General features: G+C 36.0%; 1 protein-coding gene across 28 annotated transcripts in view; it reads left to right on the forward strand.

The window, feature by feature from the left end:
- The window catches only part of LOC105473289 (PTPRF interacting protein alpha 2), a 510238-nt gene that overhangs the window by 282438 nt on the left and 202926 nt on the right, over nt 1–24874 (forward strand). For 25 of the 28 annotated variants that reach the window (XM_011727001.3, XM_011727012.3, XM_071071359.1 and 22 more), the window contains one exon: nt 21610–21711. In XM_011727001.3, coding sequence (XP_011725303.1) covers nt 21610–21711 — 102 coding nt within the window. Of the gene's footprint in view, nt 1–10209; nt 10286–10960; nt 11183–20860; nt 20942–21609; nt 21712–24874 lie in introns of those variants that run through there. The other 3 variants (XM_071071379.1, XM_071071372.1, XM_071071380.1) reach the window with 3 other exon arrangements.

The raw sequence follows: 24874 nt of genomic DNA on the forward strand, positions 1-24874 counted from the left end.
CTCTGATAAAACAGACTTTAAACCAACAAAGATCAAAAAAGACAAAAAAGGGCATTACATACTGGTAAAGGGATCAATGCAACAAGAAGAGCTAACTATCCTAAGTATGTATGCACCCAATACAGGAGCACCCAGATTTATACAGTAAGTTCTTAGAGACCTAGAAAGAGACTTAGACTCCCACACAGTAACAGTGGGAGACTTTAACACCCCGCTGTCAATATTAAATAGCTCAATGAGACAGAAAATTAACAAGGATATTCAGGACTTGAATTCAGCTCTGGACCAAGTGGATCCAATAGACATCCACAGAACTCTCCACTCCGAATCAACAGAATGTACATTCTTCTCAGCACCACATCGCACTTATTCTAAAATTGACCACATAATTGGAAGTAAAACACTCCTCAGATAATGAAAAAGAAAGGAAATCATAACAAACAGTCTCTCAGACCACAGTGCAATTAAATTAGAACTCAGGATTAAGAAACTGACTTAAAACCACACAACTACATGGAAACTGGACAACCTGCTCCTGAATGACTACTGGGAAATAACAAAATTGAGGCAGAAATAAATAAGTTCTTTGAAACCAATAAGAAAAAAGACAATGTAGCAGAATATCTGGGACACAGCTAAAGCAGTGTTTAGAGGGAAATTTAGAGCACTGAATATCCACAGGAGAGAGCAGGAAAGATCTAAAATCAACAACCTAAAATTACAATTAAAAGAACTAGAGAAACAAGATCAAACAAATTCAAAAGCTAGCAGAAGACAAGAAATAACTAAGATCAGAGCAGAACTGAAGGAGATAGAGACATGTAAAACCTTCAAAAAATCAACGAATCTAGGACATGGGTTTTTGAAAAGAACAAAATAGATAGACTGCTAGCCAGACTAATAAAGAAGAAAAGAGAGAAGAATCAAATAGACACAATAAAAAATTATAAAGGAGATATCAGCACTGATCCCACAGAAATACAAACTACCATCAGAGAATACTATACACCTCTACGCAAAAAAACTAGAAAATCTAGAGGAAATGGATAAATTCCTGGACATGTACACCCTCCCAAGACTCACCTATGAAGAAGTCGAATCCCTGAATAGACAAATAACAAGATCTGAAATTGAGGCAGTAATTAATAGCCTACCAACCAAAAAAAAGCCCAGGACCAGATGGATTCACAGCCGAATTCTACCAAAGGTACAAAGAGGAGCTGGTACCATTTCTTCTGAAACTATTCCAAGCAATAGGAAAAGAGGGACTCCTCCCTAACTCATTTTATGAGGCCAGCATCATCCTGATGCCAAAACCTGGCAGAGATACAACAACAAAAAAAGAAAATTCCAGGCCAATGTTCCTGATGAACATCAATGTGAAAATCCTCGATAAAATACTGGCAAACCGAATCCAGCAGCACATCAAAAAGCTTATCCACCACGATCAAGTCGGCTTCATCCCTAGGATGCAAGGCTGGTTCAACATACCAAATCAATAAATGTAATTCATCACATAAACAGAACCAGTGACAAAAAGCACATGATTATCTCAATAGAAGCAGAAAAGGCCTTCGATAAAATTCAATATTCCTTCATGCTAAAAACTCTGAATAAACTAGGTATTGATGTAATGTATCTCAAAATAACACAAGCGATTTATGACAAACCCACAGCCAATATCATACAGAATGGACAAAAGCTGGAAGCATTCCCTTTGAAGACCGGCACAAGACCACCACAGGTTTTCACACATGGCCATCACTTTCAAAATGTTCAATGAATAAATGGTGGAATTTATCATTTAGTAAAAATATGTGTTCCTGACCTCCTCATAATCATTCTCTGTCAAAGGAACTTTGTCCAAGGCTTTCCAGGTGAAAGCCTTTCAAATAAAATTGAAGGTAGCTGTCTCTCCTCCTTTCCTCTCAATCCTGAGGTTTTGTCTTTCTTCTTCAGACCAAATTCCCTTTTATTTTTCTTTTTTTAAATTTTATTTTAAGTTCCAGGGTACATGTACAGGATGCGCATATTTGTTATATAGGTAAATGTGTGCTGTGGTGGTTAGCTTCCCGCATCAAGCCATCACCTAAGTATTAAGCACATCTTACATTAGCTATCTTTCCTGATGCTGTCCCTTCCTCCGCTACCACCCAGACAGGCCCCAATGTGTGTTGTTCCCCTCCCTGTGTCCATGTGTTCTCATTGTTCAGCTCCCACATACCAGTGAGAACATGCGGTGTTTGGTTTTCTGTTCCTGGGTTAGTCTGCTGTGGATAATGGCTTCCAGCTTCATCCACGTCCCTGCAAAGGACATGATCTCATTCCTTTTTATGGATGCAGACTATTCCATGGTGTATATGCACCACATTTTCTTTATCCAGTCTATTATTGAGCTGGTTCCATGTCTTTGCTATTGTGAGTACTGATGCAATGAACACTCATGTGCATGTATCTTTAAAATAGAATGGTTTATATTCCTTTGGGTGTATACCCAGTAATTGGATTGCTGGGTCAAATGGTATTTGTAGTTCTAGGTTTTTGAGGAATCGCCACACTGTCTTCCACAATGCAGACCAAACTTCTTAACAGAGAGCACTTTCACAATTGAAATGTTAATTTGTTTTAGTTGACTGAATTATTTTAAATACAGTTCATATTTATGTGATATACATCTAGATTTATTGTATTTTTCTTTATGAACTTAATTTTTATGTCACATTTAATCATGTGTCTCAAAAACTAGGTGATTGGCAGAGAGAAAATAAATACAAATTTTCAGGGATGATTCTCCAATGGCTTGAATTGCTTTTAATATCAATTCAATATTGAAACTTAACATCTATAAATAGTTCATCATGTTCAACTTCTGCTTTTGACTGTGTGGCAAATAGGAAAGTCTGAAAGACTTCTCACTACAAAAACCTAGACTAAATGCAACACAGATACTTTTAAATTCTCAAAATCACTTTCATGAAAAACCAAATCATTAAAAACCAGCATAGTGTATTCTGAAAGCCGGAGCACCCTGTAGATAATTGCTGATTCCAGGAACTAGAAACTTGAGGTTTGATGGCCATCGAGTACACTGAAAGCAGAACCTAGGAATGAAAGGAGGTCATACTAAAACTTCGGCATAAATCCGGAGCCTCTGAGGAGCTTCACTCTGACAGAGATAGACGAGCCTAGAAAACACTTATCTAGAAAAAACTTATCATCAACAAAAAGACATCAGGGTGACCATTAATATAAGCCTGAGTTAAGGTGGAGGGAAAATAAAAAGTTACCACAATGCTGTCCTTAAAAATGATGGTCACAAAGTCATGAGATCGAGACCATCCTGGCTAATACGGTGAAACCCTGTCTGTACTAAAAATACAAAAAATCAGCCTGGCGTGGTGGCGGGAGCCTGTAGCCGCAGCTACTCGGGAGGTTGAGGCAGGAGAATGACGTGAACCCGGGAGGCGGAGCTTGCAGTGAGTCGAGATCACGCCCCTGCACTCCAGCCTGGGCGACAGAGCAAGACTCCATCTCAAAAAAAAATAAAAATAAAAAATAAAATAAAAAATTTAAAAAAAGATCGGAGTTCACATTTTTAACACTCTCAACTTAAAGTAGTCCTTGAGTCATAATGCCTAGCAGAAGGAAAATATATATTCTCTCTGAAGTGTCTTCAGGTGGACCTTACAGAATTCTCAACAGATTAAGATAACCAAATACGAGCTTGCAAGCCAATATTTAAAATCACAGGAAAAACTACGTTGTCTTGTGCTGGAATCAGAAGAAATAATAGCAAACTATATTCTCGAATTTTAAAATTATAAAACACATTATATAAAATAAGTTTAAAATGTTTACAGAATAACACTTTGAAAATAATGAAATATATATGCCATGTTTTAAGATTCATTCACCAATAGCTTTATCAGGAACAAGGTTTTTGTTCTTATTTTTACTTAAATAAAAATGCTTACTAATCTGCATCAAACTTTAATTACTAAATGTGAGCATTTTACCATGATCCTTTAACAAATACAGAGTCTCTATGTCAGGCCCCATATAAGGAGCTGGCAAAATAACAGAGGCCAGAACGTTTTAGTTCTGGTTCTCACAGAGTTTACCATCTAGATACAGAGGTTTGTATGACAGAATAGAATTAAAGCTTCTAGTATTCTGTCTTAGTGGGATCTGAAGATTGACTGTCCAAGATTATTAACAAAAATCAAAGAAAGAGTAGTATGAATAATTAAAATTAGAAATAATTCAGCTAGAAATCTCATTAATCCTAAAAGACCATTTTATTTTTGTTTTGTGTATTATTCTATTCTAGATAATTCACATTTCAACATCTGTCTAGATTTTTCAATCAGTCAGGGTCCCCCTTTGGTATCTGCTAGTGATTTTATCACCTAAATGATTCTAAGAGTGATCTATGCAAAATTAGCAAACTTGTAGTTCATTGGAAGAAGGCTAAACCTTCTTTAATTCATGGAAAACAGATTTAGAAATAATAATTTTGCTTATGAAGTATAATACAGGATTTTTAAAGAATACAATCCAAAAGCAATAATTATATTTCACAGCAATTAAGTTATAATAAAATGATATTGGTGCTAGTATTCATTTACAAATTTGGAATTGTTTAAAAGAAAAATTTTAAACTCCACAAGAGGGCCAGGTGCAATAGCCCATGCCTGTAATCTCAGAACTTTGGGAGGCCGACACAGGCGGATCACTTGAGGTCAGGGGTTCAAGACCAGTGGGACCAACATGGTGAAACCTCATCTCTACTAAAAATACAAAAATTAGCTGGGTGTGGTAGTGCATGCCTGTAATCCCAGCACTTTGGGAGGCTGAGGCCGGTAGGTCACTTGAGGCCAGAAGTTCGAGACCAGCCCAACCAACATGGCAAAACCCCATCTGTACCAAAAATACAAAAATCAGTTGGGCTTGGTGGTGGATGCCTGTAATTCCAGCTACTCGGGAGGCTGAGGCACAAGAATTGCTTGAATCCGGGAGGTGAAGGTTACAGTGAGATGAGATCGCACCACTGCTCTTCAGCCTGGTTGACAGAGTGGTGAGACTCTATCTCAAAACAAATTAGTTAATTAAAATTTAAAAATAAAGAATAAAATTCTACATGAAGGAAATGTTGAAAATGTTTTCTTACTTTGGTGTTAAACATTTTTTTCCTATTTAAAATAAAGGATCAAATTTCTTACTTGAAATATAGTCTTTCTCTTGAAACACATTGTTAAAGAAAAATGTGAGAAGAAAGAACATCTGAATACACACTTTGACTCATAGCCATTTTTCCATTTTCCCGGGTAACATTAGCTTACACAAATAAAAATGAGTAAGGAATGCTATGGACCTGAGGTCAAATATGGTGATTATCTTGTGTTGATTTCTGTGCATAACATGGAAAACAGTCAATCATTCTAATGTAATTTATCAATATAAGTAAATAATAAACTAAGTCATGGTTCTGCAGTTGGACAATTTTTGGTAGGACATCTTTCTAACTTGGACTATCAGCTATGCTTTATATTTTGAAGAAGATGTAAAAAATTTACAATTCCAGAACAGGATGACCAATAAAATTCATCTTGGGTGCCAGTTTGGGTTATTAAATAGTTGCTGCCTAAAGTTCAGCATCAAGGAATATTATGGAGCTGCTTCAAGAAAAATGTCATGATAATTTCACGTCTCAGGCGAAGCAGTAGCCAGTGTCATCACACGTGTGGTTTATCTGATGAAGCTGCAGGAAGATGGTATAAAATACCCAAAAAAAAATCAATTTGTTATATATGCAGTTATATATTTTGCTACCAAGATGGAAATGTTTGTTTGTTTGTTTGAGATGGAGTCTCGCTCTCTCACCCAGACCGGAGTGCAATGTCTTGATCTCGGCTCACTGCAACCTCCGCCTCCCGGGGTTCAAGCCATTCTTGTGCCTCAGCCTCCCTAGTGGCTGAGATTACAGGTGCCCGCCATCATGCCCAGCTAATTTTTGTATTTTTAGTAGAGACGGGGTTTCACCATGTTGGCCAGGCTGGTCTGGAACTCCTGACAGCAGGTGATCCACCCGCCTCAGCCCCCCAAAGTGCTAGAATTACAGTCGTGAGTCACCGCGCCCGGCCCTACATGCAATTTTATGTACATGTATGTTTCTGTAGCAATTCAACATTTACAAGGCTTGTTTCATAATGAGAAAATAGCTGTAGGATAGAGAGAATTCAAGAGTTATTCATACTTTGAGCCTTTGTAAACTACTAATGAACGGTTGCAAAGATTAAGATAATATGTGAGTAATTTTATATACTTTTTCTTTTTGAAAATTGTATTTTACAAAGCGCTTCTCAAGAAAGCCAAGTCTTCTGAAATTCTTTCTGCTTCTACTTACTAGCAAGATACTCATAGCAAGGGAAGTCCCCTAGGAGCAGGAGGGAAGCTGGCATATTTTTAATGTGAAGTATTATTTGTTTTTAGTATATTTTTGTTTCTGCTGGGGGAGGGGATGTTAAGATGGTCATAAGGATGGGGATGGAAAAATTTCCAATGGCAATAATCAATAAATGCTATTGACATAAAAGAATTAAGTATCCACAAGCATACTGGTTTCTAAAAAGTATATTTCAGGGTTACATTACCTTGATGAATTTGGTAAGGTCCAGAGTCTGGCCCTTAGCCTGGCAAGTCCAGGAATTTAGTGTTTTTAATTTCTTTGAGGGGTTGCTAAACTAATAAGAAGGAGGATAAAATTAATAATGTCATTCATCTGCCTAAATTCCATCCATGGTGCCCATTATTACCTTTTACCAAAGACCAAAATAACTAGCATAGCTTACCCTCCATCCAAACTGAACTACTGTTGTTTAAACAGCTTTATTGCAGCAGCACTTACCATTTTATTCAGCCATTAAAAATACAATTCATTGGCATTTAGTGTATTTGCAAAGTTGTGCATCCTCATCACAATTAATTTTGGAATATTTTTGTTACCCCAGAAGGAAATCCAGAGCTCCTTAGTTCTCACCTCCTCCAATCTCTCCAACTTCCCTAGCCCTAGGTAACCACTAATTCATTTTCTGTTTCTATATATTTGCCTGTTCTGGACGTTTTACATTAAGAGGAACATACATAAACATGGTCCTTTGTGACTGGCTTCTTTAACTTAGCATAATATTTTCAAGGAGCATCCATATTATAGCATGTATACTTCATTTCTTTTTCTTGTTGAATAATATTTCCTTGTGTGTATTTGTTTAAAAAACTCTTCATGTAATTAATGTACACAATTTCGTGAGTTTTGGCATATATATACACTGATGTTACAATCACCACAATGGAATTCAGGTAATAAACATATTCATCACCTCAAAAAGTTTTCTTATGTCACCTAATACCTGTTAGAATGGCTATTTTCAAAAATAAAAATAAAAATAAAACAAATGCTGGCAAGGTTGTGGAGAAATTGAAACCCTTATTCACTGTTGGTGGAAATGTAATATGGTACAGCCACTGTGGAAAAGAGTATAGAGGTTTCACAAAAAAAATAACAATAAGATGAGCATATGATCCAGCAATCCCACTTCTGGGTATATAACCAAAGATATTAAAATCAGAATCTTGAAGAAACATCTGCACCCCTATGTCCTTTGTATCATTTTTCAAAATAACCAAGAAATTGAAACAACCTAAATGTCCATCAATAGATGAATGGGTAAATAAAATATGATATATACAAACAATAGAAAATTATTCACCCTTAAAAGGAAGGAAATCCAAGTCAGGCATTGTGACTCATGCCTGAAATCTCAGCACTTTGGGAGGCTGAGGCGGCAGGATCCCTTGAGCCCAGGAGTTTGAGACCAGCCTGGGAAATATAGGGAGATCTCTTCCCTACCAAAAATAAATAAATAAATAAATAAATATAAAATTACCTTTGTGTAGTGATGTGTACCTATGGTCCCAGCCACCTTGGAGGCTGAAGTTGAAGGATCCTTTGAACTCAGGAGGTAGAGAATGCAGTGAGTTGTGATCATACCACTGAATTCCAGCCTGGATGACAGAGCATGACTCTGTCTCCAAAAAAAAAAAAAAGAAGAAGAAGAAGAAAAGAAGAAGAAAATCCTACCATTTGTGACAACATGAAAGGACATGGAAGACATTGTGCTGAGGGAAATTAGTCAGTCACAGGAGGACAACTCTTGCATGATTCCTCATATATGTGACAATGTGGCATCTAAAATAGTTACAGGAATAGAAGTAGACCACAGAACAGTGGTTACCAGAAGATGGGAGAAGGGGTATGCGGGTAGTTGTTCAATGGATATAAAATTACAGTTATACAAGATTAGTTTTTCCAGACGTCAACTGATCAACATAGTGCCTTTACTTTACAGTTTAGATATTGTGTACTTAGAAATCTGTTAAAAGGTCAGATATCATGTTAAATGTTCTTATCACAGGAAATAAAACAATATGAAATGAAACAAAAAAAAGTATTTGCATTTTAAAAATTCGTTCCTCCACTGTTGGACATTTGGATTGTTGCCACCTTTTAAATATAATGAATAATGCTACTATGAACATTCATGTACAAGTTTCTGTGTGGACATATGTTTTCAATTTTCTTGGGTATATACCTAGTAGTGAAATTGCTGGACCATATGATAATTCTGTTTTACCACTTGAGAAACTGACAAACTGTTTTGCAAAGTGACTGTACCATATTACACTCCCACCAGCAGTGTATGAGGCTTCTCTGCATCTTTTCCAATGCTTGTTATTATTTATGATTTTGATTATAGCCATTCTAGGTGATATGAAATCGTATTTCACTGTGCTTTTGACTTGCATTTCTCTGATGATTAATGATGTGGAACAGCTTTCCATGTGCTTTTTGGCTATTTGTGTATCTTTAGAGAGCTGTGTATTCAGATTATCTGTTCATGTATAAATTTGGTTATTTGTCTTTTTATTATAGAGTTGTAATAGTTATTTATCTATTTTGACAACCAGTCCTTTATCAGATATATAATTTGCTCATATTTTGTCTCATTCTGTGGATTGTCTTTTACTTTATTAATGATTCTACTCGAAGTGTAAACGTTTTTAACTTTATTGTATATTAATTAGCTCTGGCTCCCATAACAAAATACCATCCACTGGATGGCTTAATCAACAAGGATATATTTCCTCACAGTTCTGGAGGTTGGAAACCTGAGACCAGGGTTTCAGCATGCACGGGTTCTGCTGATACCTCATTCTGGCTTGCAGATGGCTGCCTTCTCACTGTGCCCTCACATAGCAGAGAGAGAGCTCTGGTGTCCCTTCCTCTTCTAAAAAGGGAAGTAATCCCAGCTGGAGAGCCCTATAGTCCTAACCTCATCTAAACAAAATGATTTCCCAAAGTTCCCGTCTCCACATACCACCATGTTGGGGATTAGGGCTTCAACATATGAATTTGGGGACACAATTCAGTCATAGCAGATGGAGTCTGGTCTATTTTAACTTGTGTTGTATGAGCTTTTGGTGTCACATTTAAGAAACCATTGCCTAATCCAGGATTGCAAAGATTTACCTCTATGTTTTTCTCTAAGAATTTTATAGGTTTAGTATGCTTAGGCTCTTTTGGATATTAGAAAGTTGCTCATGATGTTCCCTAATCTGGACTAATTTTCATTCAACATACATTTTGCCTGGCTCTTACTCATTTTTCACTTTTCGTCTTAGATGCCCCCTTCACACACATACCCTCTTACAGGAGTGCATGCTGGACACCCTGGATATAACCCGATCATGGCGTTTATCACATTTCGTTGTAATTATCGTCCAGTTACTTCTATTTACTATGTCTTTTTCACCATTGTACACATTATAGTGTCTGAAAAATTTCACAGGATCTCCTACATATTAGGCATCCAATAATATATTGTGGAGCAAATAGAAGAATAATAAAAGTGTCAGTTTTTAAAATTTGCAGAGAGAAATGCATTGTCAAGCGAGCCAGTATCCAAACTAGGCTGACAAGGGCAAGCTCCTTCTCTACAGTAAATGACGCAGAAAATTTGAGTAATTTAAAAATATCCCTCAGTATCTATGGAATTAGAACGTGTTATATTATTTGAACATTTGATGACACCATGTCATGTTAGTGTGTCCTAAGAATTCCAGAACTCGCCTACACCCCTATTGCCAGACAACTACAATCCTTAGGCTGGGATGGACTTTCACAGAGAGAGTGGTTAGAAGAATCTTTCCAGCTTTCTCTTTCATGGTTTGCTTCTTTTTCTTTGTTATTTAATGCTTTCACCCCCAGCCCCCCACTGATAAACTGCTTTAGTTGTATATTGATATAACATATTATAACACAAAGTGATTTTTTCTGAGCTACGGTGTGCAATTTTAAATGTTGTACACAGTAAAATTCTCCAAGGCAGGAAAATATGTTTCAATAGATTTTACAACTTTTATAGCACCCACTACAGCATTTCAGCACAGTGAACAGCAAACAATGTTGTAGCCCAAATATTTTTGGTTATATAATTATAACTGATTGCTAGAGATGTGATTTTGTTTTGTTTTGTTTTGTTTAGAGTTAGAGCTTTGTTGATCTATGTTGGGAGATTTAAATATTCAGCTCGAATGCTATTTTGTGTGTCTCTGAGTGTTTGCCACAGCAGGTGTTACCTAACCAGATGCTAAAGCCTTTTAAATTAATACGCAGCATCTTGTCAAACATGCCTCCTGCTTTACACTGTCAGAGCTGTTGGAAATTGGCTTTTCCTGCCAAAAGAGTTTTTGACTGGCAATGACTCAGCCCTGAAATGCTTTAACTACAATGCTTACTGGGCCAGGTGATTGTACTAACGTACTTAGAATGTTGAGTTTTAATAAATGTACAAATGCATGAAGCATCAAATACGCAAAAATATCTTTTGGACGTTTATAGAGGTTGAAGATTCTTTCCCTCTCCTCCATAAAGAGAAGTCGAAATTAAGGACAAGAGCATGAATTGGCTAAAGAAGGAAAAGAATTCCTTCCTGATGACCTCCCTTTCTGTTCGTTCATCTACTTGATACAATAAGACCAGAACAAGGTTTTGTTTTATTTTTTTCTATTCGGAGAAAAATGAAGGGGAGATGGAGCAAGTCAAAGGGAAAGGAAACTTGGAGTGAGTAACTTCAGTCTTGATTCTAAGCCATTCTGTTTGTCTCTTTCTCATTCTAGTGATATTATGCAGAGGGACAGGATTTGTTAGCAAGGCAGTTACTCAAACTTAGAGCAAGAGCTCAAGGGGTGAGGTGGGAGCTTCATTCAATAGGGAGCATCCTTCTCACCTGGGTCAGGGAATCTGTGAAAGACTTCAGGCTCTAACCCTGGATTCTGGTCAGACGTGTAGGCAGCCGGACTCCTCTCAAACAGCATCTCAGAGCAAGCAATGCAAGGGTTCATTAAAAACTTCTCAAATATGTTTTATACTATCATTGCATTTCAGACACCAGAAAACATCTTGAGAGGTGTGTGAGCCCTGGGTTAGTGATAATAGATGCAATCAGAGGATGAGGAGAGGATAATAGAAGATAAAGTCAGAGACTTTTTTTTTTTTTTAAATAGAGACGGGGTTTCACCATCTTGGCCAGGCTGATCTTGAACTCCTGACCTCACGATCCACCAGCCTCGGCCTCCCAAAGTGCTGGGATTATAGGTGTGAGCCACCACGCCCAGCCAATTTTTTTTTGTATTTTATTGGAGATGGGGTTTCACCATGTTGCCCAGGCTGTTCTCAAACTCCTGAGCTCAGGTAATCCGCTCTCCTCGGCTTCCCAAAGTACTAGGATTACAAGCGTGAACCACCGCGCCCGGTCAGAGATATGTTTAAGGAAGCTTTGAAGAACTGTTTTATGATATCTAGATAATTTCCTCATAGGCTCTACCCTTATATACATTAACATTATAGAATGTCACTTGATGTGTCTTAGGTAGTAGTAATGTAAATTTCTGATCAGCAAGAATTACTGCAGGAACACAGGAACAAAGGAGATATTTTCTCTCCAAAAATGTGCTGAGTATTTTTACTGTATCACACTAATGTCAATCACTTCTGCCATGCTAGCTTGCTAATGATATAGTAGAACTCTCTCTTTTTTTATTATCATGCTTGAGGAGAATCCTCTTGTCCCTGATACATAATTAGTTTCATTATCAGTGCCTTCCAAAGAAAAAGGACAATGAGTAACAATGAGCCTTGGGTAGGTGACTCTAGAGTTACATTTTAGTTATCATTAAAGAAAAAAACTGCATGTTTTTATAAAATTTATATATATAATATGAATATATGCCTTCATGAGCCCATTCATCTATTAAAAATATTATTTTATATATATTATATATGATATTTAATATATTTTATATATATATATATATATTTTAATAGATGAATGGGCCCGTGAAGGCAAATGTGCCTAGGGCCCACAGAAGCAATGCAGTGCCAGCAGAACAGCCAATGTGGGGATACTGAAAAACTCTACCTTGCCTCCAAATATGTTCCCAACCAATCTGTAGTGACCTCTCCAGGATTTAAAAACAATATGTAGTGCCGGCTCTCCAGGATTTAAAAACAAGCGGAATCATCTCTAGCAAGCCATTGTCAAAGAAAGCCTAATACCTGGGATAGCTCTATACATATATTGAGAAATTGGTGTCCACAAAGCAGAGTGGGAATAAGACATAAGATAGGCACATTTCAGTAGGAGCATAGTGAATGATTCATGGCTTGATGGACAGACAGCCTGAGACTGATTGACAATTTTGATTTCCACAAACATCCACTTTTTGAAAGATTCTAAGTACCTTGATTAGAAGAATTTGAAAACAAAAGTTACCAAGTACCCAAGTACACATCTACCAAGGGAATGACTTCTGTAGCATGCTGGATTTTAAATAGGCTTGCATCCGCCAAGTCACCATGATACATTAACATAGTCTTCTGTTATGCAGTTTTAGGAAAAAGACCAAAAAGCTCTCTAATTAGAATATAGATACATAAAAATTCAAGGGGGCACGAAATATAATGTACATGGAATTTAAACCTCGTTTTGCTTTTAATTTGAGCCATCTTACCCAATGATTTTTGTGAAAATTCTGAGTCCAGTTGTGCCTGTCACATTGCATTAGTTATGTAGGCAATTCTACCTTCAAGCTGTCTAGCCCAGGGCTGACCATGAGACATGGGCTGTTTTGCACAGTAATTTTGGATGACAGCATTCCCTGGGCTCATGTGAGACCAGAAGGCAATAATAAAAACAGAGGTCATTAACACTGCATTTGATTACATAATAAAATAAAAATATTGCATATACATAGTGATATAATGATGAAGTATTAATTTCTGTATGCCTTTCTTCCCAAATTAAATGATTTCCAAACTGAATTTCTGAAGACTCTTCTGAATTTTTACCAGCTAATATATTAAGTGTAGATATAAAAGTTGAGAAATACATTGTCTTTTCATTGCTTTGTTTATCTCTCAAATGTAATACTTCTGTTATTAATCTGTTCTAGAAAGTATGTCCTGTGGTTTGGGGAAAAAATACATATCTTTTTACATGTAAATTTATGTGAAATTATATGCAAATAAAAATAGATTTCAAATCCAAAGCTTTCCACTGAGTATTACAGATAGAATTGCTAGAAGAATTATTAAAGTTCAAAGGAGGAAACACCAAAATACAGTAAATGAGGGGCATAGCCTAAGGAAGTCATTATATAAAAAAAAGCATTTTGAAGCAGTTAATTTTGTCTAATTGAAATGCTAGATGGTCAAATCAGCATGCTTCCATGCCATATGCTTTCCTGAGAGCTATTTTTGATTTGCACAAATGGTTGAAGAATAAACTTAAAAGATGCTTTTTTGTGGTTGGTGAGGGTGTTGGCAGTGTTTAGTGAAGCTGAATTCCAGCTCACCATTTATTTTTCCTCTTCTCTCTCAAACTGGTTTGCACTCACGATTCTTCAAGGCAGGACTTACTCAGATAGATGGCTGCAGAAATAAAGCCATTGTCCGTTCATTAATTAAGTGGCCCACAAGATTAGAAAATGCAGGTTTAATTGAAAGGTAAAGAGTATTAAAATTGTAATCAAGATGAATGCATTGTCACAGATTTCTCTGGAGACTGTCTGGTGTCATTGACTTGAAATTGAAAGGCTGAATTTTCCTCTTATCATGCAGCTTCTCCTAACCCGCTTTCCTGAGATGAGGCCTTACCTATTAAATCAAAGCCTTTCAAGCATTTAGTAAATGAGAAAATATGTCATTTTTTTTCTCAATTAAACCTCCTCAAGTAAGCATACCATCTGAAATGAGTCAGGGAAGTTTTTTTTTTTTTTTCAAGCCCTATTATGTTTATTATTAAATGTCAGAAAATGAGTTTAAAGAAGAACCTGTATAAAAATAGAATGCTCTGTGTCTGTCTGAGAATGGGTAGCCCGATAGGGTCTGGTGATATACCAGGTGGAAAAGGCATAAGTTGAAAAGAAGAGGAAGGTTGACCAGAAGAAGTTATACACTCTTTAATTTCCTGTCTAGGTTACTCTTATAGAATGTAAATAGGCACAAGAACTGAGTGAATCTATGCTTTGCCCTGTATTTTTCACTTTGGAAATAACATATGCAGAGATCAAAACAAGAGAAGCTTCTTTTCATTAAACTTACTAAGAACAACATATTGACCTAAGGCCTATCATTTGAAATATTTGCAGCACAGACACTTGAATTACTCAAGCTCATCCTTAGCTTAGAAGTCAGCACAAAAGAATGAAACCACTGATAAGATACAAGACAGCTTATCTTTGTTCTGGGATATGACAGGTTTCAGGGATGTTGGCACTAGCATCGCCATATAATGGAATGGGTCTCGATGGAAATACTTAATCTCTTCTACTTTTCTCATCTGTGTTCTGGGAATAATAGCACTGCTATAATGATTAAATGACATAACAGATGTAAAGTTCCTAACAAGGTACCTAGCATATAATTAGTAATTAAGAAACGATAGTTAAGTAAAGAGCCAGGCTCAGTGGCTTACACCTGTAATCCCAGTGTTTTGGAAAGTCGACTTGGAGGTAGGAGAATTGCTTGAGGCCAGGAGTTTGAGATAAGCTGGGCAACATAGCAACACCCTTGTCTTTTTTTTTAAAGGCAGGTGAGACCCTGTTTTTAAAAGAAAAAACGATGAGAGAGGGGAAGAAAATAAGTAAAAAGGTAACAACTGGGAATATTAGCTGAAATAGAAGAGCTTTAGATTTTATGTAGTTTAAGAGACTTGTAACAAATTTAGGAGTGCACAGAAGTTAGATGACCTGTGTTGGTGTATAAGAAATGATACTTTCAAAATTTTAAGATACTAACAGAAAAAAAGTCATTTTATTTTCCTCTTTTTTTTAAATAAAGAAACTATTGCTTTATACCATGAGCTGAATTAGTATTGAGAGGGATAGAAATGGCTAGAAAAGATTAATTTCAGAGAAAAAGTAGTTTGAATGATTAATCCCCTGAATACATATAAACATATCGAGAGCAAGGACTTTAACTTGCTTCTTTGCTTGTCTTCTTCCCAGCACTAAAAACAGGGTCCACTACATAGTGATATATATATATATATCATATAAATGTGTTTGTGATGTGCCTGAGGACACACTAAGAAAGAGAAGGGCACCCATCCCTTTGCGCTGAGCGTACTGTTACGGCACTGTGTTTGAGACAGAGTCTCGCTCTGTCACCCAGGCTGGAGTACAGTGGCTGGATCTCAGCTCACTGCAAGCTCCGCCTCCCGAGTTCACGCCATTCTCCTGCCTCAGCCTCCGAGTAGCTGGGACTACAGGCGCCCGCCACATGGCCCCGCTAGTTTTTTTTTTTTTTTTTTTTTTTTTTTTTAGTAGAGACGGGGTTTCACCGTGTTAGCCAGGATGGTCTCGACCTGCTGACCTCGTGGTCCACCCATCTTGGCCTCCCAAAGTGCTGGGATTACAGGCTCGAGCCACCGCGCCCGGCCTGTGTGGTCTAGATCTTGACTGTTCTTTAAAATTCCAAGGGACAAAACATAGAGTAGGGAAAGTCATTTTGCTCTTTGGAAAAAGAAAGTATTTGGCACGCATGGGTTGGAGAACAAAATAGTCTCAAAAGTTGTTGAGTATGCTTAGTAGTTGGTGACTGATCTAATACTCTTATCTCACTGATTCAAATACACTTAGGTCTTTCTACAGATTCTTTTTAATTCAGATGAAGTATGAATAAAGTTTCCTTCTAACATTTATTTCTCACTACTTTAAGCTTCTGATAATACTCTGTGTTATACATTGTATTCTGTTTCTTACCTTTTTCACTCAAAATTATATTTTTGAAATATTTCCATGTTGTTATACAAAGATCTAACCTATTTGTTCTTCCCTTTGCATAATATTCCATCATGTGCATTTACTATATTTAATTCATACATTTTTCTATATATGGAACTCTAGGTTGTTCCCCCATGAATTCCTTTCTGGGAATCTTGTGGAAATACTGTTCTAAAAACATAATTTGAGAAATGCTAGACTAGAGAAATACCATATTGGTTAAATACACACTTTCACTTTAAGAATGAATAAGACCAATGTGATAGATCCAGTGAACAAATGATAAATTTAAATGCATGAATTATTCAGAGCAATAGGCCCAAAGCACTAAGGAATAGAAAATATTTTCATGATTTCTCCTGCCACATTCATTTTCTCTCAGGTGCACATGCCCTCATTCATTCTACCATCTTTACATTCAACACAAATATTTATATCACAAAATTATGCTTTCATGATAATGAGCTTCAGCACTAGAGCTAGCCTGTTCCTAGGTGGGAGGTATACTGCAGATCTCCTTGTGGAAACTACCAGGATCAGAAAAGATTTTCTGAATAATTTGTTGAATTTGGCAAATGTCCTGGTAATCACTATATCACTATATATATATATATACACACACACACACACACCCATATATATGTGTGAAAAAGGTAAGAAACGGAATGCAATGTATAACACAGAGTATTATCAGAAGCTTAAAGCAGTGAGACATATATGTTAGAAGGAAACTATTCATACTTCATTATGTCTGAATTAAAAGGAATCTGTAGAAAGAACTAAGCATGTTTGAATCGGTGAGATAAGAGAATCAGATCAGCCATCAACCACAAAGAGCAAAATGACATATATATGTATGTATATATACATATTAGAAAGCATGACAGACAATAATGTCATTGCTAGGCAGAATATAGTATATTTCAATACAGACAAAACAACAGCTATAAAGTAAAAAAAGAATATTATATCTGTTATATGTTAAGCAAATTATAGTGCTCTCACTTAGAAAAATTTTTAAAAACCTCCGATAATATCTTTTAAATTTATTTTGGTATCAAAGTCCAAAGTTTGAGGAAAGTAAACCATTTATTTATTATCACAACAAGGATTTATTGTTTACTTAATTTTCCGGGAACTATGCTAAGGCCTAAGGATATAAAAATACACTAACAACCTTGCCTTAAAGGATTGTACTGTTTAGGTGGAGGAGACTAACACATAATTCAGTTATTATAAAAACAATACAATTAGGTATTTTAAAGCATTAAGAAGGCTAACTAGTGCTTTAAAAGTGAATTAGTTAGGCAGAGGGATGATGAAGAGTATTTGAAGCACAGTAGATAGTATGTAAAAGAAACAAGAAAAAAAGTTGAAAAAAATGAAAAGGTAGAAATGGAAACAGGAAAGATAAATTTTTGACAGTAGATAGACTGTCTAGGAAGGAGGCTTTTGAGGGATGCATGACTTATAAAAGGCATACACTAGTATTACTCTGTGTGTGGCACTTGGTGATGGGTTTTGAGTGCTTGTTAATGATGGAGATCCCTGATGGCCCTCAAATGTGAATTCTGAAAGTTCTGTGAGGTCAACTGCAACAACTGTTCTATGTTATCTTCATATCTTTAGCATCTAGCACAGGGTCTGATATGTGGTAGGAGTTCAATAACTGTTGTATGAGTGGCTGGATAGTTAGACAGATGATAATCTCATAATGCTTGAGACATTTGTTAAGAGACTCCTTTTTTTGGCCAGAAGGATGTAGTGTTGCAGAAATCTAAACGTTTTAGAATCAAAGTGGGTCATATTTAGCTGCGTCCTTGAACAATTTATTCATCACTGCTAAGCTTCAGTGTCCTCATCTGAAAAATAGGGAGTAGATGGAATTATTCATGTAAAACGGTTAGCTTGGGGCATGGCAAAACAAAGTGCCAACTGCTCAAAGTGGTATTAATAGTTACTATTGTTCTATAAGTAATAAAGCTGTTTAGTTATGAAAGGGCCATGTTTTGGGTGGTTTGAATTTTGAAAGTTAAAGTTGGTTTCAATTTGATATGTTTGAAGGTTAAAAGCACTGAAAGTTTGATGACCGTGGGAAATATAATTTTTCCAAAAATTGAAGCACAAATCAGAAGGGAAAAGCCTGTGGTCAGGGGAAACAAACAACCTATTGTAATCACCCAGTATGAGTTAGGTTGTCTGGGTTCAAAGCCCAGCTCCATCATTGACTAGGTGTGCAACTTTGAACAAATTACTTAACTTCTCTAGGCCTCAGTGAGATTTTAGTAGTTTCTTATGGTGTGTTATTAGGATTGATGAGATAATTAATATAAATTGCTTGGCAGAGGACCTTGCATACCGTAACTGTAAGGTTACAATCAATGTTAACCGTATTCGCTGTTATCGATATGTTTGTAAGATGATGTGAGGCTCAGTTCATATTTATGGTAAGGAGAATAGGTATAGAAAAGAGAACTGTCAGAGGAAAAGTGTTAAAATGTTTGGTGGTTAACTCCAAATGAAATATCTGCCTTTACGCGATCTCAGATACATAGAACATGCTTGTCTAACACTTGTTGCTCTATGTAGAAGGTATACTATGCTTTGGACCTTCTAGTTCCCCACACTCTTGGACTAATTAAGGGGGATCATGCAAGATAATTGCAGTTGTGTTAGTTCTTTTTCACGTTCCTGATAAAGACATACCTGAGACTGGGTAATTTATAAAGAAAAAAAGGTTTAATGGACTCAAGTTCCATGTTACCGGGGAGGTCACACAATCATGGTCGAAGGTGAAAGGCACTTCTTACATGATGGCAGCAAGAGAGAATGAGGACCAAGTGAAAAGGGTTTCCCTTTATAAAACGATCAGATCTCAAACTTACTATCAGGAAAACAGTATGAGGGGAAACCACTCCCATTATTCAATTATCTCCACCTGTTCCTGCCCTTGACACCCGGGGATTATTACAATTCAATGTGAGATTTGGGTGGGGACAGGGAGCCTAACCATATCAGTAGTAATATTATTTAATGTTTCAGATAAAGAAAAAGGTCACCTCTAGATGTACTCCAGATCTGAATAATATAAAGGCAACAAACAACTAGGTTCAAAATGAAATAGTAGAAAAGCACTAAACTTGCAGTGTGGAGAATGATGCTCAGAGTTCACTCACTCCCTGTGGCTTGTGAGTTTTGTGAACTTAGACCTACAACTTACCATTATTCAGTATCCTCAGCCATAAGATGGGAGTATGACCCCCTCCCTAGGTATTTAGAGAGCAAGATGGTATAATGAACATGAAAGTAGTGCCTGAAAGTTGCTAGGACGTTAATAAATGTAAGACTAATCTTGATACATGGAGTCACTAGCCTACTCAGAATGAGTGCCATAATAACAAAAAAGGCCAAGTCTTCCGTGGCCTATAACATCTTGACTAATTTCTCCCCTCTGCTTTAAAAACTTGATTCTTTTACTGCACTTACAGATTTATATTTTCTCTTATTTTCAAAGCACAAAAACATATTTCTCCATTGAAGAAAGTTTGATGATTGAAATACATGGGTGGAAGCCAAAAACCAAAATTCATTCATAATTTCACTGCCTAGAGATATCTAATGTTAAAATTATAATAGCTAATTAGCATGATGTTAAATATACAGATTTTATGTTTTATCTTTGTCAATGTTAATAATATACACAAAATTGTTTCTGAATGCCTACATGTTAATAATGTGCAATAAAGAATCTTCAGGTATCACTTATTTTCTGTATCAAAACTATGCAGTATATGAAGAAAATTTTATTTTCTAGAGAAAGGTTTATTGTTTTCTATTTGTTTTATTTCCATTTACCACATAAATAATATGCTCAGGGTATTAGCAGCATTTAAGCAGCAATCGGGGAGAAAACATTTATCCCTATTTCAGCCAAAATGCAACAATAAACTCTGTCATCTAGAATCTAAGCCCTAAAGCCTACTCTGAGATCTTTGAAGTACTCACTTGGGTTGAAGCCATTTCGAGAAACTAAGCAAAATAAATGGTTTGAAGCAAACAAAAATATAAACTCCAAACCTTCCCCAGCTTTTCATAATCATCATATTCATCTTCTTTTCACTAAATTTGCCTCCCTGGAGGTTACATTAACCAAACCTGTCTCCTTCATTTTTTTTTTTTTTTTAATCTTCTGAGTGCCTTCTCAGCCTAGAGCTAAGTTTTCCCAAAAACTTAAATATTTGATAAGCATCAATTTTACTACTGAAAATCACTCTGACAGGTTTGGTGATAATATGGATCTGTTTACTTTTTTTAAATTAAATATTTGTTTATAAGGTAGAATACCAGAATAGTTGAATTTCTTGGTCTTCTTATTAAATAACCTTTTTCTGTGTGTAAACAAACTCTCCACCTATTGGTAAAAATACCATATCATATGATCTCTGATCCCATTTAGGGGAAGGAGGCCAATGAAGATTCCTTCACAGTGTCATTAACCACATGAAGACAGAATTACTCCAGAGCCCCCAATTTTTTGGTAACAATATGACCTATTTCTATGAACTAAAAATAAATATCATTTGAGCTCCCACTGTGTCTTAGGCACTGGTGGTGTAACAGTGAACAGGTCAAAGCCTGTGTCCACATGGAGCTTATCTTTTAGAAAGACTGAGCAATATGCAAATTAATAAGAAAATCTTAGATCATGTTATCAAATCTTAGGCATATTTATTACTTTGCAAAAAAAAAAAAAAAAGTAGATTACCCTGCTTCATCTTGTTAACAAAATAAATTTGTTAATCTCAAAGTAGCACATTTAGCAGGGTTTTGTGTAGTTGTTCTGAAGATCCACTGTACTCTGTATAAACATTGCTGTATAGGAATTAAAGTGTAAAATTTTGGGAGCTGTTAGCCAAACTTAAATTGATTCTGGGAATAAGTTATCATATTAACGTAGGTTCAGTGTGATGTATCTGATATATTTTGAAATATACTTTATACACTATCGTAATAAAATGCATATGATACATATTATGGATTAGCATGTTTTGAATAATGAATTTAAGATACTTCATAACAGCAATATATGTTGACCAGTCAATGGGGTCATATTTCCCCATTCTTTTCATTTTGAAATTTATATTTTGAATTTTGTCTGCTTTTAGATCTTGAATATTTCTCCAAATATTTTTATTACTCTTCCAGGAATTTGCTGCACTGACAAAAGAATTAAATGCCTGCAGGGAACAACTTCTAGAAAAGGAAGAAGAAATCTCTGAACTCAAAGCTGAAAGAAACAACACAAGAGTAAGTGTAAAGCAGCCTTCTTGGAATTAATTCCATTTGTAGTTCAGTGCATTACATCTAACACACATATACGAAGAAAATATAAGCATTTAAAACTTTAGAAATACTTTAAGCAGATAGTAACTCATAGTCAGTTACTTAAAGTAAAGGAGGATATACTATAAAACTCAAAACAGGAAACCTAAATTATAGTCACAGCTACTAAATCACTATGTTGCTTTACAAAATGTTCACATTCCTTCTGGCCTTTACTTTATTTGACTTTAAAAAGAAGATCTGGATTTCAATAATGGGTTTCATACTTTAAAAAGGTTGTTTTGAGGGTAGGGTAATCCCTCAGAGGCTGGAAATGGGCAAGAGAGGAGAGTTTTGGAGAAGAGGAAGAGTTTAAATTATGGGCTGCTACAAAAGAGTGGCCTGGATTTGGTCCTCACCTCCAACCAGCAAAAGGTTTTTTTAAAAAAAGGAAAACTAAAGACCGGGCGTGGTGGCTCATGCCTGTAATCCTAGCACTTTGGGATGCCAAGGCAGGCAGATTACCTGAGGTCAGGAGTTTGAGACCACCCTGGCCAACATGGTGAAATCCAATTTCTATTATAAATACAAGAATCAGCCAGGCTTGGTGGTGCACATCTGCAGTCCCAGCTACTTGGGAGGACCTGGGAGGCAGAGGCTGCAGTGAACCGAGATTGCATCACTGCACTCCAGCCTGGGCAACAGAGTGAGATTCTCTCAAAAAAATAATAATAAATAAATAAAAATAAAAAGGAAACAAAAAATAGTGTCAAGAAAAAAGAAAACACTCAAGAAAAAAAATATCTGCCCGTTAAAAGTGGAGTGCCTTTATGTTTTAACAAATTTCCAAAGGGATGTCCAGTCACAATATTCTAATTTCATGAAACTCATGGAATTTGCCAGATTCTACTGTTGTAAAACCATGTATTTTCATCAAGCATATGATATGCCATGTAACATTAAAGTTCAGAATTTGATAAAACATGCTTTATTTTCTTTCAGAAAAAAAAATTACTAAATTTTATAAAATATGTAAATTACCACATTACCCATACAGAAGTACAGTTTACTAAATGGAAGTAGAAAAAAAAAAAACCACTTTTATGTAGATGTAAGTTCAATTTAAATACTAAGTTGGTGAAAAATAGTCTAAGTGTTATAACTATAAGAGATTAATCCTGAAAAAATAGATATAGCTAACAGCCTATTCACTTTATGAGTCTTAGAGAGTAATATAAAATACAGTTCTACTAACTGGGAGCTTGTGCCTTTAATGAGAGATAGGGTTGCTTGCATAATGGTTACATGGTCAAACTGAATTTATGTCCTTATTTATCAAGGTCTTATTTATGGTAAAGAGAATTAACATACATGCATACATTGAACTGGTTTTCAATGATACTTTGATGAACCAGTCTAATGGATTGCCTCAAACACGGCATGACAAGGGCAGTTTAGATCACATTATCAGGTATCAGATAATTTTTTTCTGTTGCCCTCTTCCTTTCTATATATTTCCTGCCCTTGATTTTTTAACTTACCACTGTGTTTTCATGCAAATTTGAAATTTATTTATACCGTGACATTTATTCCGCCCTATTACACTATGTTATATTTTAGTACCTTAGACTACATTCCTTGATTTAACACAGCACAGTCAAATGTAAAAGTAGGAGCAGAAAGCTGAGAATGCAGGGAAATACAAAGCTTTGGTTAGGTTTATAACTAATGCTCACATTTAAAATGCACCAGACACTCTTTTATTAGCTGTGTACGTTCATCTAGCCTTTTTTCTTCAGTCCCTTACTCCTTTCTACACCCCTCTGGAGATGTTATACTTATCTCCATTTTACAGACCAGGTAAGTGAGCTCAGAAAAGGTCAGATAACTCGCCAGAAGTCACACAGTTGGTAAATAGCAAAGAAGGAATTTGAAAGGTAAGGTAGTTTAAATCCAGAGCCTGGGCACTAACCATGAGGCCATCAGCATTATTACTCAAAGACTTGTTATAACTAGAGAGGACATTGCTTAACAGTCAGACCACCACAGTATGGAATATCTAGTTGTGATGAATTTTAGAGAGCTAAGAGATTTGGTGACAGAGTCCATACGATTTTCATCATATTGAACCCCATGAGGCCCAGAAATACCTGAGGCTATTGTGTTTGCAAAGGAGTCTTGGATAATAAAGGGAGGAAGGTGAGCCACATGTGGAGTACCTATTCAGTAGTCAAAATGAGAAAAATACAAAGTTCCTTTAAAATAACAGTAACAGATATTGAAGCCATTGATTTTAACCATGCATAATAGTTACTTTGAAAATGTGAATAAGGCTGGAAAATACTTTTCTACCCTCCTTAAGGCAGTGATGTGGAGGATTTTTGTTGTTGACTACACCAAGGAAAACAGATTTATGAAAACTCCCTTGTACAAAGTATTGATTATATAATAACTCCTTAAGTTACATAACTACCTCTCACCCTCCTCCATCTCCCAGAAGAAGTATATCCAGGGCTGAAAATCAAATACATCTCTCTTCCCACCAAATGCCTTATCAAATGTTGCTAAATAAAACCACTTTTATAGATTTTATGGTTGTTTATCTTTCTAGATGTTGTGCTTTTCTTCTTACTATCTGTGTGCTGGTCACAGAGACAAAGCAACAAGCTAGCGTTTCCTTCTCACATGTAAAGAAACTTTAATTGATGTCAGATTGTGAGCAAATTTAAAGTATAACTGATAGCTGGGCATGGTGGCACATGCCCGTAACCTCAGCTACTCGGGATGCTGAAATAGGATAATCGCTTGAATCCGGGAGGCGGAGGTTGCAGTGAACAGAGATCATATCACTGCACTCCAGCCTGGGCGACAGAGGGAGACTCTGTCTCAAAAAATAAATACATAAATAAATATATAAAATAAAATAAAATATAAAGTGTAATTGAGCATTCCAGTTTCCAAGGTTCTGATCAACGTGTGGCTCACTTTACATCAAGTAGTTAGCATATGTTCATGAACTGAGCCAAATAACATAAAAAGCTAGTCCATGAAACTATGTGTGGATGAGGTCATTTGTATTAATTTTGAATATTATCAAAAACAATAGATCAGAAAAAATCCTTCTGTGTAATTATATTTGAATGAATTA

The sequence above is a fragment of the Macaca nemestrina genome, chromosome 10, assembly GCF_043159975.1.
Source record: "Macaca nemestrina isolate mMacNem1 chromosome 10, mMacNem.hap1, whole genome shotgun sequence".
NCBI lineage: Eukaryota > Metazoa > Chordata > Mammalia > Primates > Cercopithecidae > Macaca > Macaca nemestrina.